This window comes from Myotis daubentonii, chromosome 11 (assembly GCF_963259705.1).
Source record: "Myotis daubentonii chromosome 11, mMyoDau2.1, whole genome shotgun sequence".
In the NCBI taxonomy this organism is placed as follows: domain Eukaryota; kingdom Metazoa; phylum Chordata; class Mammalia; order Chiroptera; family Vespertilionidae; genus Myotis; species Myotis daubentonii.
Window position 1 is genome coordinate 49,690,605 of NC_081850.1, and position 25,436 is coordinate 49,716,040.

Here is a 25,436-nt window from a genome sequence, read left to right on the forward strand (position 1 = left end):
GAGCTAGTTTTGCTAAAATTGTGGCTAAGTGCAGTATCAGTTAAATAGTTTTGACTAGCAATAAATAGTTTCATGTATTTTATTTTATTTTTATTTTTTTAATTTCTTTATTAAGTTATTACATATGTGTCCTTATTCCCACATTACCCCCCCAAGTTTCATATATTTTAAATTCATATACACACTTTGTTAATTCCAGTTGGCATATATAATAGTAAGCCTTTAACTTACTAGATATGAATATGAGTTTCTTAAAAAGACATTATGGTCATTGTAACTCCTGTTCCAAACTATGTCTCCACTGTAATTTTCAATAGCCTAAATGGTATTTATGAGGAATATTGAAACTCTTTATTAACATTCAAATAAAACAAACTTGCCCATAACTCAAACACAGGTACTGACTGACCCTAAAGAGAAGGGTACAGAGTAACCTGCAACTGAGCACAATAAAACAGTTTAATAAAGGGGGTTTTATTCATGTGTTCAGGACACTTAACTTACGATCAGCCTACATCTCTTCTCTCGCTACTTAAAATGCACTTAGGTTTCCCTATACACTGCAACATCTGATCTATACCCCAGCGATGATAACTAAGCTGCCTATCTTTCTGCACTTCGTATATACATTCTTTGCTTTATACTCTCTCAGGTTTATTACAATAGTTTAATTATCCTTTTAAAGTAAATTACTGTTCCCCCACAAAAGAAGTCAATGACTAAGAAAGCTCCAAAATGCCATAGTACATTTAAAAATATGCCTCTAGTTTATAATACTAACACCTAAGGTGATTTTTTTAATTTAATAAACCATTACTTTGCCAAATATCAGATTTACCAATTACTTATTTGCTACTATTCAAATAAAGAGTTCTGGTCATTCAAATTTAAGAAAAAAATTGGTCTACCCTTGATAGTTTGAGGGGAAAATAACATTAAAAGCCATCAATATAGCTTTTTGGGACTAAAATGTTATTATGGTTAAGTAAATGTTAATCAACCAATGAAAATATGGGTGCTAATGAAAATCATTATTTAAAATGGAGATACTGAGTATCTTGGTGAGAAGAAACATAACGTAGATAATCACTCTTCCCAGGCATCATAAGACACATTTACTCCAACGCCTCAGTTTTGAAGATAGAGCCATAGTTTGTCAATTAATTTAGTAAACTGTAAATTTACATCAGTAGCCATCTGGATTCATGGTAGACATAAAATTTCTAATAAAAGGGCTCTAAATTAAAATTATGTATGCTATACATAGAGTAATTATTCAAGACAGTCTTCACAGTAAACATACTCAATACCATGTTAACTTTACTTTAAAAAATGATACTTACATAATATTTACATATTACTTTCTTCTACTAACAGGGCTTTATGTTTATAGTAATCACTTAGAAAAAGGAAGTCAATGTATTTTAATAAATTATAGCTCAATAAACATAAATGACATTAGTTATGGCACATTCAACAACAGTACTAAAGGTAAAATCAACTTTGACATTAAGTAATTATAAACCAGCTTTATAACTATAGACTAACTCTACATTTCCAGTTTAACACTGTAGATAAAATACTCAGAAAAATATTATCTAGAAGTTCTAGTATTTAAAAACTTACTTGATTTTAGCAATGCAGCAAGAGTGTCTAAAGCAACCCTGTCGACATGAGAAAACACAAACAACAACAAAACTAGTAAAATTAATCTACAATAGTAAATTCATACAATTTTTTCAGATAAGTAATTATTATCTATTCCAAAAGCCATTCCTGTTAGAGTCAATTACATATGGCGTTTCTCTGTATATATTTCTCCCTTAAGGTTAAAACTGAATACAGGAAGATTGAAATATCAACAGAAAAGCACCCCCCAAAAAATTTTAAGAAATAAAAAAAGGAGAACATTAACAATACCTAAGTCGTTATATCAGAGGTTAGATGAATTAAACCAGTTGTTGTACCTGTATCTGATCCTAGCAGAGTTCACACAAAAGCATTATTAAGAGTCACAAAGAAATTAAAAACAAGTTTCACACAAATAAAGTTCATAACTATTAAATTCTATAGATATTTGTAGCTGTCTGACTAGAAAGTATTTTAGCCCTATCAAGCAATAATCTTAATATTTAAGGTAATAATAAATACAAAATACTGGAACTAGAAGGTTGGGTAAGAGGAAGGAGGAGCCCCTTAACATTTTTCAGTCCTAAGGCACCAATGAGAATAATGAACCTAATTCATATCTCAAAAACTCTTACTGCCCATCAGAGAATGAAAAAATAGCCCCCAAAACTGAAGGTACTTACATTTTCTTTGCACATAAACACTCAGTTACCCACAGTAAAATCAACTGCCATTAATCAGCTTTAAACATACACATAAATATTACTATGAAAACCTATAATTCAAACACTTTTTTAAGGAAGAGTTACTGAAGTAATGGCACTTAATTTCAGTAGCTTTAAGAATATAAGGCTACATGTTACAGTTCCTCTTAGTAAGATTTCAACAATTATATTTGCATAAAAATATGTACACTGTTAAACTTACATATTTCACTCATCATTAAGCATTTGTTGAATGCCTACTAGATACCCACAAAAGCAGGTTCTTCATGGGTATAAAATTAGAAAACAAATTTGTCTTCCACAGATAATTTTACAATCTAGCTAATGTAGTAAAATGTACACATCTGTGCAAAAGCTACTCAAGAAGTTAAAACCAAAAACAAAGCTGCATACATTAGTGTTAAAGGAGACACAGCATGACCAGATGTGAGTAACGGTAAAGAACATAATTAATTAGAAGACTGAAGATGGATACTGGTTCATAGGAAAACCTGAAACAATAATCGCAAGGCCATAAACGAGAGAACCCATGTGATAATGGAGGCAGAGTTTGAAATATTGCAGCTATAAGCTAAGGAGCACCCAGGATTGCCAGCAACCCACCAAAAGCTGGGGAGAAACAAGGAAGGATTATCCCCTAAAGGACTTAGAGGGACCACTGGCTCTGCTGACAAGCTGATGTAGGGCTTCTACTCCAGAACTGCGAGACAATAAATTTCTGTTATTTTAAGCCACCAAATTTGTACCAGGTACTTGGCCACAACAGCCCTAGGAAACTAATACAATCACTTAGATGCAATCACTTGGGATGAATTCATAGGACTTTCCAATCTACAGCTAAGTCTTCATTCAAACTATAAAAATCATAGAGTACTTTAAAAAATAGCTTTTTCTCCCTGCTGGCAGCTGTTTGCAACACATTTGAACCAAATCAAAGTGCTTCTGACAGTTTGCAATCCTTGACATTTATTCAAGACTGACACAACTGGAACATGAGCCCCGTTCTTTCTGACTCCATGCTTGTTCCACAGTTCCACTAGATTAAAAAAAAAATTATGAAGTTTGGTGCAAAGTTGTCTCAATACTTTTACCAACATGTTATTTAAATGGTATTTTTTTAAAATTTCAGTATAAAGGATTTTCTGAAATTTTACAGCCACACATATAAGCCAGTAGGAATTTGTAATATAAAAATTACAAAAGAATTTTAGAATAGATTTTTTGAAATGCGTAATTTGTATTATGTTAATTGATTAGAACTCCTCAGTACCAATATTTTATTCTTCCTCACACACGTGTTTTTCCAATCTTCATATGTCACACACAATAATACAACCAGCAATGGCTTAGACAGCGGCCTGTGGCTTATTTAGGAGCAGAAAGGAGGAAGAACTTAACTCCCGGTATTCATGAAGTTACATTAAGGTGGGGATCAATCCTTGCAGTAATCTCCAAACCTATTGTAACTTGAAAAGACAGAGTTACAGTAACTTCTGGAGTTGCTTCCTTCTGGATTAACAGTACTTAAATCCAAAACCTAAAGTTGGAAGAAACGGAAATCCTAAAGGGAAGCAAGACCTTTCAAACATAAATAATATCCCTCAATCTTCTTCCATGAAATTCAGGACATTGTTTAAGGAGAAGAAAAAGTATGATACAAATGCTAGATGCTGAGATATCTTAATTAAGGGGGAGGGGGCTCTACGGTGATAAAGAGATCAAGATATACATGTTTGGTCAATGAGTGATTTTTCTTTTTAAAGTAAAAATAAAGCTTAAGATTTTGTTTTTCTTTTTAAAATACAAATAGAAAAGAATTAAGGGGTAATTTATGTAACAATACCCCTTTCTCAGAAGTTTAGACTCACTGATTTCTACATGGTTTTGGATATATTCCATGTTGTAGATCACAAAGATATTGTGAAATGTTTCTCCTAGGGACATTTTACATTAGAGTTGGTAACTTGGTTACAATAGAATAATGTAGACTGTAAGTAGATCAAAACCATTAGACAAAAGATAAATAATAAAATACTTTAAATATCAAGGGAGAAAATGGTATATAAATTCAAAAATAAAGAATGTACTTTTAGTATTCACATGCACATTACCACATTTCCTACCTAAATTAATTAATTGCTTTAATAAAAGCATTGTGTTAATTGTAGGAATCATCTCATTAAATCCTCACACCAACCCTATAACGTACGTTCTAATATTACCACCTTACAGACAGGAAACTGGGGCATAATAAGTTAGGTAACTTACTTTGTATCATGGAGTCAGTACACAAACCCATTCTGCCTACCTCCAGAGCCCACTAACTACACTACACCAAGTTGGTTTTACTAATTGTGACACAATCATTGTCTTTGTCTTGTTACAATTCATCAGATGCTCTAAGACTGTATATGATCTTTGCACAAGTTTGTTAAGTTATCCCACCAAGTAATATTTAATAAATGATTATATGTGCAAGTAAGTTCCCATTTTCAAAAGAATACAAGCTAAAATATTTTACCTTTACTAAGAACAGGTAAGAAGACTGAAAATGTTCTGAATCTTGTTAGTAGAATTTAATCAAATAGTTAACGTGGACAAGTTCTACCTTATAAAAGAATCATAGCTAATAAAAGCAGAAAGAATGAGAAAATTAGCAAAGTCAATGATCTGGACAATGTCATGAAATATTGCTAAATTACCAGGTGAAAAGTAGATGGATTACATCAACTCAATGATCTTAAGTGATGTGAAATAGAGTGACTAACACCACCTATGAAACATTTTTTTATTGGAATAAAAAGAACCCAAATCTAATCAAGCCTCTAGCTCTATCAGTCTACATAAAATTCGAGGGATATACCTACATGTTTAAATGACCCCAGGATACAGTCATCTTAATCCACAATGCTGGGACATTCTATAAGACAGCACCCAGGTCCTTCAACAAATAACAAAACAGAACCAAAAAAAAATAGGGGGACTGTTATTGATTTCAAAGGATTATAAGACATAGTAATCAAATAGAATGTATAGACTTTATTTGAATCCTGATTTGAACAAGCCAACTGCAAAAAAAAAAAAATTTCTTAGATAATCAGAAAATATCAGTGGATATTAAGAAATTATTAATATTGTTGGGCAAAGAAATGATACTGTGGTAACACTAAAAGTAAAAAGCTCCGTGTCTGATAGCAATCGCACACAAGAATTTACAGAACAAATGTAAAGGCTGATATCTATTTTAAAATACTCTGAGGGTGGAGGCGGGGGGACAACTAGGAAGGGAAAGATGAAATAAAAATGACAGAATGTTGATTTTTGTTGAAACTGAATGATGGGTAGGCATATCAGGATTCATTATTCAATTCCTTCTATTTTTGAGTAGGTTTGGAAAATTCCTAAGTATAATGACGAATAATGTATGTACCTTGGATTGGAGCCCAATTCAAACAAGCCAACTGTAAAAGGGCATACTGAGACACCTGGAAAACCTTGAACACAGACTGAATTTTAGATTATATTAAGGAATTAATAATTTTGCTGAGTATGATTATAGTATAGTGGTCATTTTCTAAGTCCCTATTTAGTAGAGATATACTGAAGTTCTTAAGGGAAAAATTAGAAAATATCTGAGATTTGCTAACAGAAATTCATATGACATTTAGGATTTGCTTTAAAATAACCCAACAAAAATAAAGCGTGTAAGGAAATAAACAAAAAAAATGGCAGAGTGCTGACAACTGCATATAATAAGTAATTAATATAACTATTCAAGACAATTAATTAGCTTACTATAATGTAAACTCTATGTATATTTGAAAAATTCCACGTAAAAAATTTTTTGAAGTATGACCTCTAATATGGCCTAGGAAAATACAGCTTTTTTTTTATTTTCTGAGGTTGAAAGACCTATAAATGTGTGTGTGTGTTTTAAAGAATGACATTATTTTGGGAAAAAAAAGTATAAATTAAAAATATGTTCAGATAATTGTAAGAATGAATGACAAGGTCATTAGAAGATTGAAAAATTGGTAGGGAATATAGTAGGCACTCAATAAATGTTTCTGAGTGAATGATAATCTATAAACCTTTTTTTCCTCTTATAGTATCTAGAAATTTTCAAAGTCTAAATTTCCATAACACTATATTCAATGAATTTAAAGTTTTCTAATTTTGATATATTTTTAAAATTAAACTTTATAGTAAAGAAAATCCTTATCATAATAAAATCACTATCTACAATTTAACTCTACTGTTCATTGTACAGATCAAGATGATGAGACCCAGAATAACAAAGGATATCTCTATTTACACTCAAAACATTTACCTACTTCATAAGACCCGAATTCTTCTTACTAAATGGTCCGATGGTTTTAAACATCAGTTCCACAACTCCATTTTTCCCTAAGGATACTGAATTCACAGCTGGGAGGGGAAGAAAAAATTTTAAATGATTTTAAAGATTCGGTAAGTAGGAATGTACATATACTTGGTGAAACATAGTCAAAATATATATTAATTGTTCAGTAAATATAACTCATGTTTCCTCATATAGTCCACCTTAGCCAATCACTTAAATGTATAATTTTTTTACTTTATTTTTAGGGGAAGTTGCAGGAAATTCTGAAAGAAGTTATAGAAAACAGTAAAATATTACTTCTAAAAAAATACTTTTAAGTTGCTTCATTTGTTTCTTCAAAAACTCTACTAAATACCAGGTCATGGGGATTGAGAGACAAAAATAAGGAACAGTTTAGAGGAGAATGACAGTAACAGTAAACAAATCAATACTGAAGTAATTTTAAGTAGATGAAGGGTTACAGGCTATTTAGATCACAACCGGGAGGAGTCCCTAATTCTTAGTGAAACAGAAGGCATTTCTGGAGAAATGGGTGTCTGGGCTTGGCCTCTTTTTTTTTTTTAATCCTCACCTGTGGATATTTTTCCATTGATTTTTAGAGAGGGTGGAAGAGAAAGGGAAAGACAGAGAGAAACATGGATGTGAGAGAAACACATCGATTGGTTGCCTCCTTGCACGCACACTGACCAGGGCCCAGGCCTGGGAGGAGCCTGCAACCAAAGTACGTGCCCTTGACCAGAATCAAACCCGGGACCTTTGGTCCACAGGCTGACACTCTTTATCCACTGAGCCAAACCAGCCAGGGCTCTGGACTCAGTCTTTACAAAGGAGGAGGAGTTAGCTAGGATGGGAGTTGTAGTAAGGGGCGGAAGTGGCTGTGGAAATATCTCTGGAGACAGAAACATAGATAGTCAATGAACACAATGAGTATGAGCAGTTAAACATATAGTATCAGACAAAAGCATTCTAATGAGAAGATGAGCTGGGTAAAGCAAATTATGAAGGATCTTAAAAGTTGTTCATTCTTTCAGCCATAGGGAATACCCCCCCCCACACACACACACACAAAAAAACCACAATTATTGGAAAATAATAGATAAAAAAAACAGTGTGCGTGAAATAGCACCAACAGATAGTAAATAGATAAAACATACATTTTAATAATCCTATATAATAAAAGCCTAATATGCTAAGTGTCCGGTCATTCAGTCATCCATTCAACCAATCAAAGCGTAATATGCTAATGATATGCTAAGGCTACTCAAGCGCTTGCTATGACGTACACTGACCACCAGCAGGCATACACTCCGACCAGCAGGTTAGCTTGCTGCTGGGGTTCAGCTGATCAGGACTGAGTAAGATGGGCTGGACACACCCTGGAGCCCTCCTGCAGTCCCTCCCTCGCTGGCCAACCTCCAACATCTTTCCCTGGCCCCAATCATGCACCAGTGGGGTCCCTCAGCCTGGCCTGCGCCCTCTCGCAATCCGGGACCCCTCAGGGGATGTCAGAGAGCAGGTTTCGGCCCTATCCCACTCAATTCAGGAGCTGCCCCCTGGTGGTCAGTGCACTCCCACAGGGGAAGCACCGCTCAGTCAGAAGCTGGGCTCACTGCTGGTGAGTGCAGCAGCGGTGGCAGGAGCCTCTTCCACCTCCACGGCAGTGCTAAGTATGTCCTACTGTCGGCTTAGGGCATCCCCCGAGGGCTCCCAGACTGCGAGAGGGCACAGGCCATGCTGAGAGCTTCCCCCACCCCCAAGTGCATGAATTTCGTGCACTGGGCCTCTAGTGTATGGATAAAAGCTAGAAGAATGTACACTAAAATTTTTATAGTGCAAATATGGTTCTTTTAGAATAAGATCTGCATTTTCAAATACAGGTCAGACCTCACAGCACACTGGAGAAGGTACATTTGAGAGATATCACGAGGCTGCGTGCTAGGTGACAGGTGATGAGGACCTGAATTAAACAGGTGTAGCAGGGGAAAGGTTCCACACAGAAGAGGCAAACAATTTACCTAATCAGAAAATTGTGCCTAACATTTTCAGCTCTGAACAAATATTATTTTAGTTACAGATAAGCCATTTACTAGCCTTCTAGTGGTTAATTCAATAAAATGCCACCAAAAATATAACTCCTAACGTTTTGTACGCTGATTTTAATTTCCTCTGCATCTGTTTAATATTCCATTATCCCTTCTAATTTTGTCTGTGCTGTCTTGCTTCTTCCTTAATTGCAGTATTCAGTGGTTTATTTTATTTATTTTTAATCCAACTGTTTTATTTTTTTGGATCAGTTGGGGTTTTTTATTTTCTACATGTGTGGGTTTTATAATTTCAATTTCAGATGTTTTATTAACCACCCCAATTCCTAATCAAGAAACAGAAAAAACCTTATGGGTTTGGGATCTAATATGAGTGAGAAGGAGAGAGAGAGACAGAGACAGGGAGGGAGGGAGGGAGGGAGGGAGGGAGGGAGGGAGGGAGGGAGGGAGGGAGGGAGGGAGGAAGACAGGAGAGATACTTCATCTGAGGTTATCTCTTGGTAATCCCTCTTCTTCCCAGTTTCCTCAGGGGCTCCTGTACTACTAACTTGCTGTTCTGCTACTTCCCTACTGATTGCCGAAGGTAATTAGCTCCAGGTGACTATGCTACCACTTGCCTTCCTTCTCAGCTTTCCTCTCATCTGTGAAAACCCAAATAGGCAGGCAGTTTTTCCAGCTGCCAATACCCTCACATTCTTCCACATATTTCCCACAAGCTGCCTACTCCTCCTCCTCACTACAAGCTTTTACAAATTGGAGGAATTCATGACAATTCTCAAGATTTTGCCAATTCTCCTTCTTACCCTATATCACTTCTGTGGCGGTGCAGGTAGGCATTATAAAAAACCGTATTAAATATTCTCTTACCTTGTCCACAAATTTTAGAGAGTTATGGAGTTAAGGTACTTTTACATTTTCATTTTCTGTAACTTCAAAACACTAAGTTTACTAAAAACTACTCTGAAATACTCACAGTTTGCAGAATATACTCGTAAAAGCTGAAGACAAGGCAAAACCAAGCGATGATTCTGCAAATTCTGTTTGACCAAGTTCAGGGTTATATTCAGAGTTCCATTAATTCTAGCTTTCACTCCAAATTTTTTGTCTGTTTATAAAAAATTAACACAATGTATTTATATGTAACTTTGAGTGAAATAACAATGGCATAAAGCAATGAAATTTTAAAAACTTATATGTGAATTTATATTACAAATGTAAAGTTGACCTGAAATATCTAAAATTATAATCATTTTCTTGTATGATTTTAAAAGTACTCCTTATATGCCCTAGCCCAGTGGTCGGCAAACTGCGGCTCGCAAGCCACATGCAGCTCTTTGGCCCCTTGAGTGTGGCCACGAAGTCTCAATCGCACTGTACATGCGCGCCCGCATGTGGTATTTTGTGGAAAAGCCACATTCAACAGGCCGCAGTTTGCAGACCACTGCCCTAGCCAGTTTGGCTCAGCGGATAGAGTGTCGGCCTGTGGACCAAAAGGTCCCAGGTTCGATTCCGGTCAAGGGCATGCATCTTGGTTGCAAGTTCCCTGACCCTGGTCGGGGCTCATGCAGGAGGCAAACAATCGATGTGTTTTTCTCACATCGATGTTTCTGTCTGTCTTTCCTTCTCTCTTTCTCTCTCTCTCAAAATCAATGGAAAAATATCCTCGGGTGAGGATAAAAAAAAAAAAAAAAAAGTACTCCTTATAACCCCTGGCTGGTTTTGCTCGGTGATTAGAGCGTTGTCCCGTGCACCAAGGGTCACAGGTTCGATTCCCAGTCAAGGTGTATACGCATACATACATACTCTTTAGAACAAGCATTTAATCAAATACTCCAAAGTGTAAAACCTATATGCATGTCATAAGACAATGGGAGAACTCAGAAATCATTATTTGAAAAGTTTAGGGGATCATTTTCATCTCTGTGCAGATAGACAACTATAAACTGAAATTAGGTTCTATTCAAAGGATTATTTTTTTATTAACCTAAGTCAGCTTCTTTGTTTCACATTGTTTTTTCTCAATTTTTGTAATACTTTGCTTTGTGCCAATAATCAATCTTACAACTTATCATACACACACACCAAGAAACACTTGTGATTTTGACCTATTTTTCTTCTTTTTCCCACCACATGCAATGCAATTCCTCATGAATTTATCAGGATCCTCAATTCTTTCAGGTCACTAATTGGGTTTGGGAAGCATTCCATGACTTAAGACCAAGAAAAAGGGTAGCACTCCAGATTTAAAATTTTACCAGCATCAAGGCACAGAGAAGCCATGTCACAAAGATGCTTCTAGGTTTGATAATCATACAAGTGAAATCCTTACCTTTTGGTCCAATCTTTGCAAGAATAGAATGAATCTGCACCATTAACTCCTCATTCGGGGGAGATTCTTTGCTGGCATTCATAAGTAACTGTAACAATATTTGTGAACCACCTTTGGCAACTAAGAAACTAGCTCTTCGACCTCCACCTAAAAGAAAAAAAAAAATTTTATTTGTTTAAACAGCAAATCTTCCCATAACATATCAAATATCACAACTTTTAGCATTCAAAAAATAAAGTGAAGACTTCTGAAATAAAAACATCAAAATCAAATTTTGTTTTATTTCATTTGTTTTATTTAGAAAACAGTGCAGAGAGTAAATACAAGTGATGCCAAAATTCTATGTTCAGGGCTCTAGTTTAAGGAATACTGGAAAATAACAAAAACAAAGCAACAACAAGAATATGACATATCAGTTTCCAAATTCCAATACCAAAAACAAAGCAACAACAAGAGTATAACATACCAGTTTCCAAATTTCAATACTCAGAATAGCCTCTATGAATATCAGAAAATTCCTCATAAAGTACACATGCCACATTATTGATCACTATTTACAAACAGAAATTAGACCAAAAAAAAAAAAAAAAAACTTACCAGCTGACACCAGCTCAACAAGAATGCTTAAGATATTAAGTGTAGTTTGAAGATCTTTCGTGTTCTGAAATAAATAGTTTATTTGCTTTATTAAACCATTGTAAATCTGTAATTCCCAAATTTTTTCTATTCCTGTTGGGAACTATCTATATTTTACAGATGACCTTTCCAATTTCTCTAAGAACAAATATAATGAGGTTTCCACTATTCTCACTTATCACTTCAGTCTCTTCTTCCCCTTAAGAATTTTTACAAATAATCTGTGCTATTACTTTCTTAGTATCAATATTATTAAAAGAGGAATTAATTTGGCATTTGAATTCATCATGATCTACCTAACAGGCAATAAAAATTAATGAATCAAAATATAAAGGCACTACAATGTATATATGGCAACTACCCAGTCACCTAGCTCTCTCAGAAGGCCACTGTGTTATCAGTTCCATGTATCCAGCCAAAGATAATATGCAGTTTTAAATCCATGTAAATATACGTGTATACAGATTTATTTCTCCAAATAGCACTGCCCTATATAGATATTGTTTTGTACAGATATTTTTACATATCAATAAATAGTTTCTTCATCTTTTTAAGGGCTACAGAAAGTATTCCACTATATGGCTAAACCATTATTTATGTAACCAATCACCTATCAATGAGATATTTTTTCCCAATGAGATTTTTAACAATCTTTTGTTATTAGAAAATTGCAAAAGACATATGTAATACTTTCAACAACAATGTAAAAGCAAAAAAATAAATAAATAAATAAAGTTATTTGGCATTAAAAAATTGCAACAAAAAATATATATATTTACATGGAATCAATTACAACTATATGTAGAATAAATTTCTGGAATTTCTGGGTCAAAGAATATAAGTATTTTGATGGATATAACTACATAGTAAACTGCTCTTCACCAGCAATGGAGAAGATTAACTATTTCCCAAAGTCTGGACAACCAATCTAATCTTTAAAAAAAGTTTAAATATTACACATGGTTACATTTCTCTTATTAAAAGCAATGGCTGGTCCGGCCTGCATGGCTCAGTGGTTAAACATCGACCTATGAACCAGGAGGTAATGGTTCAATTCCCAGTGGGGGCATATGCCTGGGGTTGCAGGATCAATATATATATGTATAGCAATGGCTGAATGGACAAAAAACAAAACAGATGCACAGAGCAGAAGCATGGCCTATTCAAGGAACCACCACACCCCCAACGTGGAGATTTTTACAGTGTTATACAGAGGAATCTCAGAATTATTGTGTACCAGTAACTGGCATGGGACTCTTATTCTTCCTCTTTCCAAAAGGAAATGAGTGTTTCTACTTCATATCTTAGCTCACAGACTGATAGAACCAAAAAGCTCCATCCAGACCAGACGGAGAACTGTACATAACCAGAGACCCTTGTTTTAGCATTGGAGATATTAACTGGACCACTGTCTCATTGGGGGGGGGGGGGAGATCTGGAATGAGAAGGACAGATGTTTGTTAAAGAGAAGAATGGATTGTGTTCAGCGAACTGATTTCATCGTCTTCCTAGGTACAGAGCTACACCATATTTCCCAGCCCTTTTGTAATAGAGTTTGAGCCATGTGACTGAGCTCAGGCTATTGGAAACTGAATGGAAGTTGCACTGCTATCTTTAGGCCTTATCTAGACAAGCTCCCAAAAGTAATTCATCACCTCCCACCTCTGCTGACCTCAATAATTTGTGACATGAGCAAATGAGGAGAAAAAACAATGATGCTCTGTCTCAAGTGCAGTTTGTGTTTCTTTCTCTGGGAACAGTCTGTTCATAACCTTCACGCATTTTCCTATTGGGTAGACTTCTCCCTTATGAATCGGTGGAAGTTCTTTATATGTTAAAGAGATTACATGAGTTGAAATCTTTTTTCTTCAGTTTGCCAGGTGTCTATAATGTTTTCTTCCCAATGCATTTTTGTTAATATAGTTGAATTTATCAATCTTTTCTTTTATGGCTCCTGTTTTTGTTTTTGTTTTTCATACTTAGAAAAGCCTTCCCTGCGCTAAGATTATTAAAAATTCTTCTCATCACTTCGAGTATTCTGGTTTTCTTTTCCATGCTTAAATATTTGCTTGCTATGGAATTTATTTCGGTGTAGGAAGTAAGGATCTAACATTATACTCTTCTGCATGGCTACCAATTTGTCCCAGTTCCACTTATTAAGCAATCCCCCAACCCCTCACTGATCTGAAATGCTACCATTGATTAAGTAGTATTAAATTCCCATAAGCATTTTTAACTTAGTGTGGATTTTTCTATTCTATTCCACTGATGTCTATCTAGTTCCCACCCACACTTTCTAAACTACCTGAATTACTGAAGTTTCTAATGTTCTCTGATATTTGGTGGGGCTAGTCCTTTCTCTTTTATTTTTCAGAAATATCCTTTCTATTCATGCTTATTTTCCCACTGAACTATAGAAAAAAAAGTTAATATTTTTATCAAGATTGCTTTAAACTGACAGATGAATTTGGAATAAAACAAAAACTTTATGTCACTTTTGACAGGAAGTAATTCCTATCAAAAAACATAAAATCACACCCTGTTCTTTTTTCCCCAGCTATTTTGAAATATAATTTGATATATAACATTATGTAAGTTCAAGGTATACAATGGTACTTACCCTTTGTTCTTAATAAAATATAAAGTAATGATTCTGAATATATCCAGCTAATCCACCCAAAACTTTCACACTGGCATAGAAATTTAATTATTATCAAGATAATATAGTTGCCGAAACCGGTTTGGCTCAGCGGATAGAGCGTCGGCCTGTGGACTGAAAGGTCCCAGGTTCGATTCCGGTCAAGGGCATGTACCTTGGTTGCAGGCATATCCCCAGTAGGAGATGTGCAGGAGGCGGCTGATCAATGTTTCTCTCTCATCAATGTTTCTATCTCTCTCTCTCCCTTCCTCTCTGTAAAAAATCAATAAAATATATTTTTTAAAAAAAAGATAATATAGTTATCCAACCAATATATGTAGTAAACTAAATCACAAATATACATCAGCTGACATAACACAATAAATTAGGATTTCCAATGCCAATCATTTATATTAAGCTAGACTTATTTCCAGCTAATGCTTTAATTTCCATTACCAATTAGAACAGTATGTAAAGATTTAAAATGTGGTTATTTATCATTATTATCATAGGGTAATATACTTAGAGGTTTACCTAATATATATTAGAATGTTTATATCGCCATCCCAAATGTTAATCTAAAACATAAAACAAACTTCTATTCACTGGCTTTACCTCTAGGATAAAAATTTTATACTTCATATACTATTTTTCTTCAGTACTGATTGATACTAACAGTTACATAATTAAAGTCTGCAAATACTTTACCTCTAATGTTGAGAGCAGAACTTCCATTCCTGTAGAACCTTTGGCTGTCATTTCTCTCCTTATTTTTTCTGAAAAGTGAAAATATATATATCTTCTAAAACATTTTTAAAAGTATATATCGTTTTATTATACAACTAACATAAAATAAACAAGTACCCACTGGTTCGGTAAACATTCTAAATTGTTTTTACATGATCTTCCCTCTGATGCTGCTAATTCTACTCTACTCTGTAGACTTTCCTTGCCCTTCAGCACAGCTCCTAGGAGGGACTAGGTGAATCCCTGTCTGTCCATCTGTAATCTTAAAATCATTATCATAGTACAGGCACCAGAACTGGAGGTGAGCAGGGAGTGGTAATGGAAGGCTTCTTTATCATCTTTATGACCAGAACTAGAAAACATTTCATCAAATTTGTGAAAACAGAAACCTAGTACCATTTTAAAAATGGGGGGTTTTTTAAATATATTTTTATTGATTTCAGAGAGAAAGGGAGAGGGAGAGAGAGATAGAAACATCAATGAGAGAGAATCATAGATCAGCTGCCTGCCACAAGCCTCCAACTGGGGATCGAGCCCACAACCCAGGCATGTGCCCTTGACTGGAATCGAACCTGGGACCCTTCAGTCTGCAGGCCAACACTCTATCCATTGAGCCAAACAGCTAGGGCCATTTTAAATGTTAAATACTAAGGTGGCTGCAGGTTCACCTTTATTTGAAAAAAGAAAAATCAGGTTTTCTGTGTGTGTATATGTTTTAAATCAAGTATAGGTTTTAGAATCTTTTTTTAGCATCTATTGAGATAATCACATGGGTTTTATTTGACCTGTTCAAATAATGTTATAGGATGTATTTCCTAATATTAAAACATTTTACATTCCTGAAATAAGTGCACTTTAGCAATGATATTCATCTTTCAATGTATAATTAGACTTATTTCACTAATATTTTATTTGGGACCATGCTAATAACCAATGTTCTCTACTACCTGACATCTTTTGTCAATATTCTAGTACAAGTAGCACTGGAATTAGGTATTACTTGAAAATTGATGGGGGGGCGGGGGGCGGGGAGGGCGGGATTCATCCATACGGAAAATCATAATCATTTCTTAGAAACAATGCTTTGAAAATTAACTTCTTTCACAGCTATTCCATTTTCTACTTCTTGAGTCTATCTGAGAAAGTTCAATTTTTAAGGAAAATCATTTATCAAAATTTTAAACATTCTTAGCCTCCACTTGTTAAAGAATTTAAAAAGCATTCCCAAAACAAGAGGTTAAAGCTCACCTTGACTTTGAGCCAGATGAAGAATTTTTGATGTAACATATCTGGCAGTATCTGATTCTGTAGGTTCAGTACTGATCTTCTCCAGCTGAGCGAGGAGTCCGACAACCCGAGAGTTATTGGTAAGGCTAAAAAGAATGTTACTTTATATTAGGGCACAGCAAGATCACTGTTTTTACACTGAGTGAAATGGGAGGTTTCGAGCAGAAGAGTAATGCCCTCTGACATGCCTTTATTAAACAATTGCACACAGCACATCTGTAAGTTTTATCTCTTGGGTGATTGGTACAAGGTGTTCATTATATATGCTCTATACTTTCTGGTTTTCAGAAATATTTCATTTTTTAAATAAAATTCTGTAGTGAGAAAAATAAGTTACATGTTTAAGTTTTTATGTATTTTCTTTTTCCTTCCAATATTGCAGAAGAGATAAGTGATTCCTTAAAACTTACCATAAATCTGAATGAGCAAAAACATTAACATCATGAAAAATTCCAAACATGAGCAAAAGAAGACAAAATAGGACAATGAACCATCATATACCTATCACCCAGCTTCAACAATTATCAATTCATGGACCACCTTATTTCGCACATGCTTACTTGCAGGCACACACATCCACTGGCTAATTTTGAAGCAAATCTCAGATAATTTCCTATGGCATTAGTTATGTTTTCTAAATAAGAACTCTTTAGAATATATATAACTATAATAGCACTACTATACCAAAAACAATAACAATAATCCTTTAACATCAACATCTAATTTCCAAGTTCAAATTTCCCTAATTCATATTCTCTCTCATTTTCTTTAACAGTAAGTAAATTTGTACAAACCACCAGAGACTGAACTCAGAAGAAGAAAAGAAAATCCACCTGTCTTCCATTAAGTCAAACATTAAGTTTTCAAAAATGTAATAAATCGCCCTGACTGGTTTGACTCAGTGGATAGAGCAACGACCTGTGGACTCAAGGGTCCTGGGTTTGATTCCGGTCAAGGGCATGTACCTTGGTTTCGGGCACATCCCCAATAGGGGGTGTAAGCAGCTGATCGATGCTTCTCTCTCATCGATGTTTCTAACTCTATATCCCTCTCCCTTCCTCTCTATAAAAAATCAATAAAATATATTTTTTTAAAAAATGTAATAAATCAATAGCACTCTTCTTACTACATTTTGAAAACACAGTTATTTTAACATAAAATGTTATTGTGTCATTATGCATGGAGTTTATTATTTTTAAATGGATAATTTTTAATTCCTCAGTTTTAATTTATAATATGGTAATATCAATAGATTTAAAAATCCACCTCAACAAAAATTTTTTGGAGTCTTCATTCATTTAAGAGTACAAAGAGATTCATTGAGCCAAGCCTGTTCTTTTTGAGAGCTCTAGTTCTTTGTGGTGAGAAATTACACTAAGATACCACAATTTTGCATACTAGGGAAAATACATCTTTAAGAGAAATTTGCATTATGGAGACCAAAATTAGAAACTTACTGATTGAGTGTGTTTTCCTAATTTTATTCAATTATTTTCATGTGTTAATATTTTTAGTAGCTAGTAAGACATCTATTTAAAAAATTCAAAAACATACAAAAACACACTAAGCATAACACACAGTCTACTCCATTCCAAATTAAGAGTTTGTTTTGTCAGTAACTCTTAAAATTTTAAATTAAATTGTACCACTATAAAAAATAAAACTTTTGCCCTAGCCAGTTTGGCTCAGTGAATAGAGCGTCGGCCTGCAGACTGAAAGGTCCCAAGTTCAATTTCAGTCAAGGGCACGTACCTCGGTTACAGGTTCCTCCCCAGTCCAGGACCTGGTCTGGGCTTGTGCAGGAGGCAACCAACCTATGTGTTTCTCTCACATCAATGTTTCTCTCTGTCTTTCCCTCTCTCTAAAAATCAATGGGAAAATATCCTCGAGTGAGGATTTTAAAAAAATAATAATAATAAAATAAAACTTTCATCTAAGTGATTCTTTTCTGAGAATCATACTATTTCAAATGATGGATGGTGGATGAATTTATTTTTTGAAGGAAGGAAAGAAAAAAAAAGAAAAATTCAGAACATGGGCATCCCCCTCTCTGAGCTTTTTTCATCTACAGAATGAAAACTGAACAAAATATTCTAAGCCACTACTGACTCAGCTCCAAAATTTAAGGCTGTTGACACTAATGTTGGGAGAATCATAGGGTGAACACCAGAGGGCAGCTATACCATTTGAATAATTTTTAGACTTTACTAAAACACACACACACACACACACAATTATACAGCTTTTCAATGAACAAAGCAGAGAATTTTTAAATAAAGAGATGTATCTTCACTGTCTTCCTCTACTTTTTTAGATAAATCAAAATGAGGCTAAGACCAACCTTCAGAGTTACCATTTATAATTCTAACTAGAGGTCCCTCAGCCTGGCCTGCAGGGATCAGCCGAAACTGGCTCTCTGACATCCCCAAAGGGTACTGGATTGCAAAAGGGCAGTTCTCAAGTGACACACCCTGGAATCGGGCTCCCTCCTCTCTGGTTTCAAGTGCGTCACCCAAGAACCACAGCTGCCAAGTCATGGCAGCTTGGCAGCTCCTGTGTTGAGCATCTGTCCCCTGGTGGTCATTGAGCATCATAGCTACCAGCCAGACGGTTGCTTAGGCTTTTATATAGAGAGAATAGATTTTCTAGTGAGAAAAATCAAAATCCCAGCAAGCTACTGTGTAGAAATGTCAAACTAATGCAAAATTCCTATGGAAATGCAAAGGAACCTAAAATAGGACAAACTTTGGGGGGGAAAAGAACTAAGTTGGCGGACCAACGCTAATTTCGAGATTCATTATAAAGTTATAGTTATCAAGGCAATGAGGTATCCTCACTATGATAAACATCTAGATCAAGGGGAAAAAACAGAGTCCAAACCAGACCCACACATAAATGGACAACTAATTTTGACAAAGGTACCAAGACAATTCAATGGAGAAAGCAAAGTGATTCTAAAAATAGTGCTGGTCCATATGCCAAAAAGAACTTCTACCCATACCTCACAACATAAATAAAGTTTAACTCAGAATGGAGCACAGGCTTAAATGTTAAAATTATAAAACTTCTATAAGAAAACATAGATAATCTAACATGGGTTATGCATATATTTCTTATCTACAGCTCTAAAAGCATCCTGTATAATAAAAGCATAGTATGCAAATTGTTCCCTCAATCGAGAGTTATCCAGGAGTTTGACCAGGGGGCAGGGCCAGCCGGGGGGGAGGGAGGGAGGCCCCAGCCGGCAGCTGGCAGCCACTAGGGACCCTACCAGTGCACGAATTTGGTGCACTGGGCCTCTAGTTATCTATAAAAGAACAAATAAACAAAATGGACATCACCTAAATTTAAAAACTTCTGATCTTTTAAAAGACACTCTTTACAATATGAAAAGACTAGAAGAAAATGTCTGCAAATCTATTAAAGGAATTGTATGTATAATAAATAGAAAATTTCACCCAGCTGGTGTGGCTCAGTGGTTGAGCATTGACCAGGGAACCAAGAGACCAAGGTTCAATTCTAGTCAGGGCTCGTGCCTGGGCTGCAGGCTCCAGAAGGGGGAGTGCAGGAGGCAGCCGATCGATGATATTTCTCTCTCATCGATGTTTCTATCTCTCTATCCCTCTCCCTTCCCCTCTCTCTAAAAATCAATAAAAACATATTTTAATTAAAAAATAAATTCTAAAACTCAGTAATAAAAACAATAAACATTCCAATTTTTAAAATGGGAGGAAAATTTGGAAAAATACTTCACCAAATAAGATATGCTGAAAGCATGTAAGTGCATGAAAAGATACTCAACATCATTAGTAATTAGAGAAATGCAAATTAAAATCAGAATGAGATACCAACACACCCTCTATTGGGATGACTACAATTTTAAAAGCATGACCATAAGAATTTAAATATTTTAAATGAATGACCATACCAAGTATTGATGACAATGTAGAAAACTAGAATTTTCATATACTGCTGGAAGAAGTATAAAATATAATGTCTTTGGAAAACAGGTTGTTGGCAGTTTCCTAAAAAGAAACATAGACCTACTATATTATTGATTCCAATCCTAAGTATTTGGCCAAGAAAAAAAAAAAAGCTAAGGCCATACAAATACTAGTACACAAATGTTTCTAACAGCCTTATTTGTAACTAGAGGCCTGATGCACAAAATTTGTGCAAGAGTAGGCCTTCCTTCCCTCTGGCACCCGGGACCCTGGCTTCCCCCTCCAGCCACCGGCAGGCACCTGGGACCCACGTCTCCCTCGCAGCCCTGGCTTCGTCTGGAAGGTCGTCCAGGAGGACGTCTGGCCTAATTAGCATATTACTCTTTTATTATTATAGATAGCCAAAAACTGGAAACAACCCAAATGTCCAATATATGAGTAAACAAATTGCAGCATATCTATCCAACAGAATACTTGTTAGTAATAAAAGAAGGTATGGTTGATACACACTCCAAGAGATGAATATCAAAATAACTATGCTGAGTAAAAGAAGCCACTCCCACACCCCCACCTCCCACCCCGACCTCAAAAAAAGACATACTGTATAATTCCTTTTATATAAAGTTCTAGAAACACAAATAAATCTGTAGTGGTCAAAAGTAGATGAGTGATCGCCTGAAGCAGCAGTCACCAACCGGTGGTCTGCAGACCACTGGTGGTCTGCGAGGTTCGAAAGGTTGGCGACCCCTGGCGTGGAGTGAGGGATGTGGCGGAAGAAAGGATTACAAAAGGGCGCCGGGAAACAAATGATAAATATGTTCAGTATTTTGATTGAGGGAATGGTTTCACAGGTATACATAGGCCAAACTTACCAAACTGTACTCGCTATGTATTATTGGTGTATGTTAATTATGCCTCAATAAAGTTGTTTAGAAAATTATAGGTGGTTTTAATAAGTACTCTTGGTATAGTGGATAGTTGGAGAGTGTGAAATGAAATGTAGATTGCATTTATAGACTATTTCAAAATTTGGGCTTTTAAAAGAATCATATAAATTGGACAGTTAACAGAAGAACAGAGTCTATAAATACTGGAAAGCCCAGATCATTTTTAAATGGTAAGAAATGGAGGAGTTAAAGATTCAAGACAGAAGAATAAATAATAATTAAAAGACCCTGAGAAGGAAGGAGGTATAAAATTTCGAACAGAGGTGACAGTATTAGTCTTCGACAAGAAAAGAGAAAAGCTCTGTTGGAGTAAATAATAAGATGATAAGAAGAGGGTGGAATTAAAAAAAGGGGAGCATGTAAATTTGGTGTAAGAAATACGAGGATATGGTGAACACACAATACAATATACAGATGACATATTATAGAATTGTACACCTGAAACCTACAGAATTGTATTAACCAATGCCATCCCAATAAATTCAATAAAATTTTTTTAAAAAGTAATGAGGCCCTAACCGGTTTGGCTCAGTGGAGAGAGCATCGGCCTGCGGACTGAAGGGTCCCAGGTTCGATTCTGGTCAAGGGCATGTACCTTAGTTGCAGGCACATCCCCAGTAGAGGGCGTGCAGGAGGCAGCTGATCAATGTTTCTCTCTCATTGATGTTTCTATCTCTCTATCCCTCTCCCTTCCTCTCTGTAAAAAATCAATAAAATATATTTTAAGAAAAATAAAATAAAATAAATAAAAAGTAATGATAATAGATTTATTTTCTCTATGATATGATAAGAAATGATAATCTGCTGAGGTTATGTATTGATATATCTGAGGATTCCAAAGATTTGAGGAATATAAAAGAAAGTATAAAACAGTCATTATAAAATTTGGGAAAATGAACTTTCCAGATAACCACAATAATAAGATTGCTGGGCTCTGTTCAGGTTGCTAATCAATAATTTTTAATGATCTCTGCCAAGTTAGTTCATCTTCCAACATCATTCAGCTGCTCAATAAAGATTTACAGGGAAAGGACTTTGTCTAGTGGGTGTGATTAAAAACACACACAAAGTGCCTTAGCCAGTGTGGCTCAGTTGGTTGGAATGTCATCCTCTGTGCATTGAAAGGTCGTGGGTTCGATTCCTGGTCAAGGGCACATACCCGAGTTGCAGGTTCCATCCCTGGCCCCTGTCAGGCTGCATGCAGGAGGCAACCAATATGTGTCTCTCTCACATAGATTTCTCTCTCTCTCTCTCTCTCTCTCTCTCTCTCTCTCTCTCTCTCTCTTTCTTCTTCCCTTCTTCCCTCCCTCCCTCCTTCCCTCTCTCCTTTCCACTCTCTAAAATCAATGGAAAAACACACACACACACACACACAAAGTGAGATAAAGACATTCCAGTTATTTGCAAGAGTATAATAATAGACAATCGATTCTACACTGGGTTAAAAAGAAGGAGATTAGCCCTGACTGGTTTGGCTCAGTGGATAGAGCGTTGGCCTGTGGACTGAATGGTCCCAGGTTCGATTCTGGTCAAGGGCATGTGCCTTGGCTGTGGGCACATCCCCAGTAGGTGGTGTTCAGGAGGCAGCTGATCGATGTTTCTCTCTCATCAATGTTTCTAACTCTCTATCCCTCTCCTTCCTCTCTGTAAAAAAATCAATAAAATATTTTTTTTTTAAAAAGAGATTAAATGAGAAAACAATAAAAGTCAATAAATTAGAGTTCTGGGTAAGGCAGAATCTTACAATACAGATATTTGCAGAAGTGAGATAGACAGATGAAAGATTGTTGTTGGAGAATAAAAAGTCTGAATTAGTACTTAGAAATGAGAATTCTGCTGATGGTAACATTTAGGGCATGATCATGATGACGGTGAATGGGATGTAGAGAAAATATCTGCCTGCTGTAGCCTTTTTTTTTTCTTAGTCCCCACCTAAGGATATGTTTTTTATTGATTTGAGAGAGAGAGAGAAAGAGAAAGAGAGAGAAGAAAACATTGATGGGAGAGAAAAACATCAATGGGTTGTCTATGTGCCCTGACCATGGATTGAACCTGCAAACTTTTGGCATATGGGACGACACTTCCAACAAACTGAGCCACCCAGCCAGGGCTCTGCTTGCTGTATCTTACAAAACATGTTAATTGGATGTAAATCACCACTCGTGGTCTTTAAATCTGCCAATCTAATCCATTCAATTACAACCCTGTCTAAACTCAGCAAGTATCGATATCCAACCACCCCTCCAGATTTGCTAAAAAGTAAGAAAGTCTACAGGAGAGATGATGCTTTATCTCAGGAGTCAATGATAGTATATATATTTTAGACACTGCAGGCCATGTAGTCTCTGTCACAACTACTCAACTTTGCCATAGTAGTAAAGAAGTGACCAGACAATCTATAAGTGAAAGAACATTCAATAAAAGCTTATTTACATACACTGATATCTGAATTTCATATTTATATGTCATAAAATATTATTCTTTTTACTCTTTTTTCCAACAATTTAGAATGCAGAAACCATTCTTAGCTCACAGGCCATACAAAAACGAGAGGTGGGCCAGATTTGGCCTCCCAATTATAGTTTGCTGACTCCAGCTTTAACTGAAAAGGTAAATCTTAATAAAACAATATAAATACAGTTGATCCATGAACAATGCAGGAGTGGGGGTAGGTAATCCCACCCTTGTGCAGTTGAAAATTTGTAAATTTTGACTCCCCAAAAACTAACTTGTCCCTAGGTAAACATGGAAGGAACCCACGCAGATACCAGAATCTGCAGATGCTCAAATCCCCTATATAAAATGGCAAAGATCAATGCATAATGAGAACCCAACTGTGGACTGAAAACATTACAGGTATTTATTGAAAAAAATCTGTGGCTCAGATGGTTGAGCATTGACCTATGAACCAGGAGTTTACAGTTCAATTCCGGGTCAGGGCATATGCCCGGGTTGCAGGAGGCAGCCAATCAATGATTCTCTCTCATCATTGATGTTTCTATCTCTCCCTCTCTCTTCTTCTCTGAAATCAGTAAAATAATATATTTTTTAAAAATAGAAAAATCGGTATATAAGTGGACCTGTGCAGTCCAAACCCATGCTGTTCAAAGGTCAACTGTATAACATACTATTACTTAAACATAAATAATATTTTTACAGTAATAAGTGTCAAATAACTGCTTCCTCTTTATTTCTATAATTTATACATATTGGTATTTAGAATTACAGTACCTTTTCTCTGATACCACTTTTAACTTGCTCATCTTGAGTTACTTCATTTCACCATTGCAGATAATCTAAAATTTAAAAAAAGTTAATTAAATATAATTCTGATTTCTATACATTAGATGTCATAACAGCCATACAGCTGAAGGTTTTTATTATGGAAAACACAAGATAACACTGGAAATCAAAGGAGAATACTTGAGTTCTATGTGCTTCTGGCAAGTCACTTCAATGCACAATATGTGACTATTACCCAAAATCAACCAGTAAAACAGTGCCAAAATCCTGGAGCTATAAGAATGCAAAGACCTAATCTAACACAATTTACAATCTAGTGTTCACTTTTGAGATAAAATTATCCTTCCTGCTCTAATACTCTTCCTTAAAATACTCAAACCAACAATAGCATCCTGAGATTAGTGTACTTGTTGTCCACCATTCACATAAGTACTCAAATACTGCAGATATGTATGATTAGTTCTACATGAGAATATTTTTACATCAAAAACAAATTTTCAGACTGAGTAAAAACCTGTAAAATCTTATTTAATGCATTTCATGCATATTTTCCTTCAAGCAGTAAAGGTTTTATCTTTACAAAGTTCATACTATATATTTTAAAACATTAAATCTTGATTCACAAAATTTTGATAATTTTTGGATTATGATGAAAATCACATGGTCTGTTTTTAAGTTAGGAGAAATTTAAAAATTGCTGTTCTTTTTTTCAACTGACTTATGTTTTATTTATTTATGTATGTATGTATGTATGTGTGTATGTATGTGTGTATGTATGTATGTATATATGTTAATCCTCACTCGAGTACTATATTTTTTCATTGATTTTTAGGGAGGGTTGAAGAGAGAAGGAAAGACAGAGAGAGAAATGTCAATGTGAGAGAAACACATCGATTGACTGCCTCC

General features: G+C 35.4%; 1 protein-coding gene across 15 annotated transcripts in view; it reads right to left on the reverse strand.

Annotated features, from left to right (window-relative positions):
• AGTPBP1 (ATP/GTP binding carboxypeptidase 1) overlaps positions 1–25,436 on the reverse strand; it is a 107,672-nt gene that overhangs the window by 65,101 nt on the left and 17,135 nt on the right. For 5 of the 15 annotated variants that reach the window (XM_059657076.1, XM_059657070.1, XM_059657073.1 and 2 more), the window contains 8 exons: positions 24,519–24,583; positions 16,358–16,482; positions 15,071–15,138; positions 11,686–11,749; positions 11,089–11,235; positions 9,733–9,864; positions 6,689–6,782; positions 1,627–1,664 (listed from right to left, as the gene is read on the reverse strand). In XM_059657076.1, the coding sequence (XP_059513059.1) occupies positions 1,627–1,664; positions 6,689–6,782; positions 9,733–9,864; positions 11,089–11,235; positions 11,686–11,749; positions 15,071–15,138; positions 16,358–16,482; positions 24,519–24,550 (700 nt within the window). In that variant the 5' untranslated portion in view covers positions 24,551–24,583. Of the gene's footprint in view, positions 1–1,626; positions 1,665–5,221; positions 5,296–6,684; positions 6,783–9,732; positions 9,865–11,088; positions 11,236–11,685; positions 11,750–15,070; positions 15,139–16,357; positions 16,483–20,324; positions 20,422–24,518; positions 24,584–25,436 lie in introns of those variants that run through there. The other 10 variants (XM_059657075.1, XM_059657082.1, XM_059657069.1 and 7 more) reach the window with 9 other exon arrangements.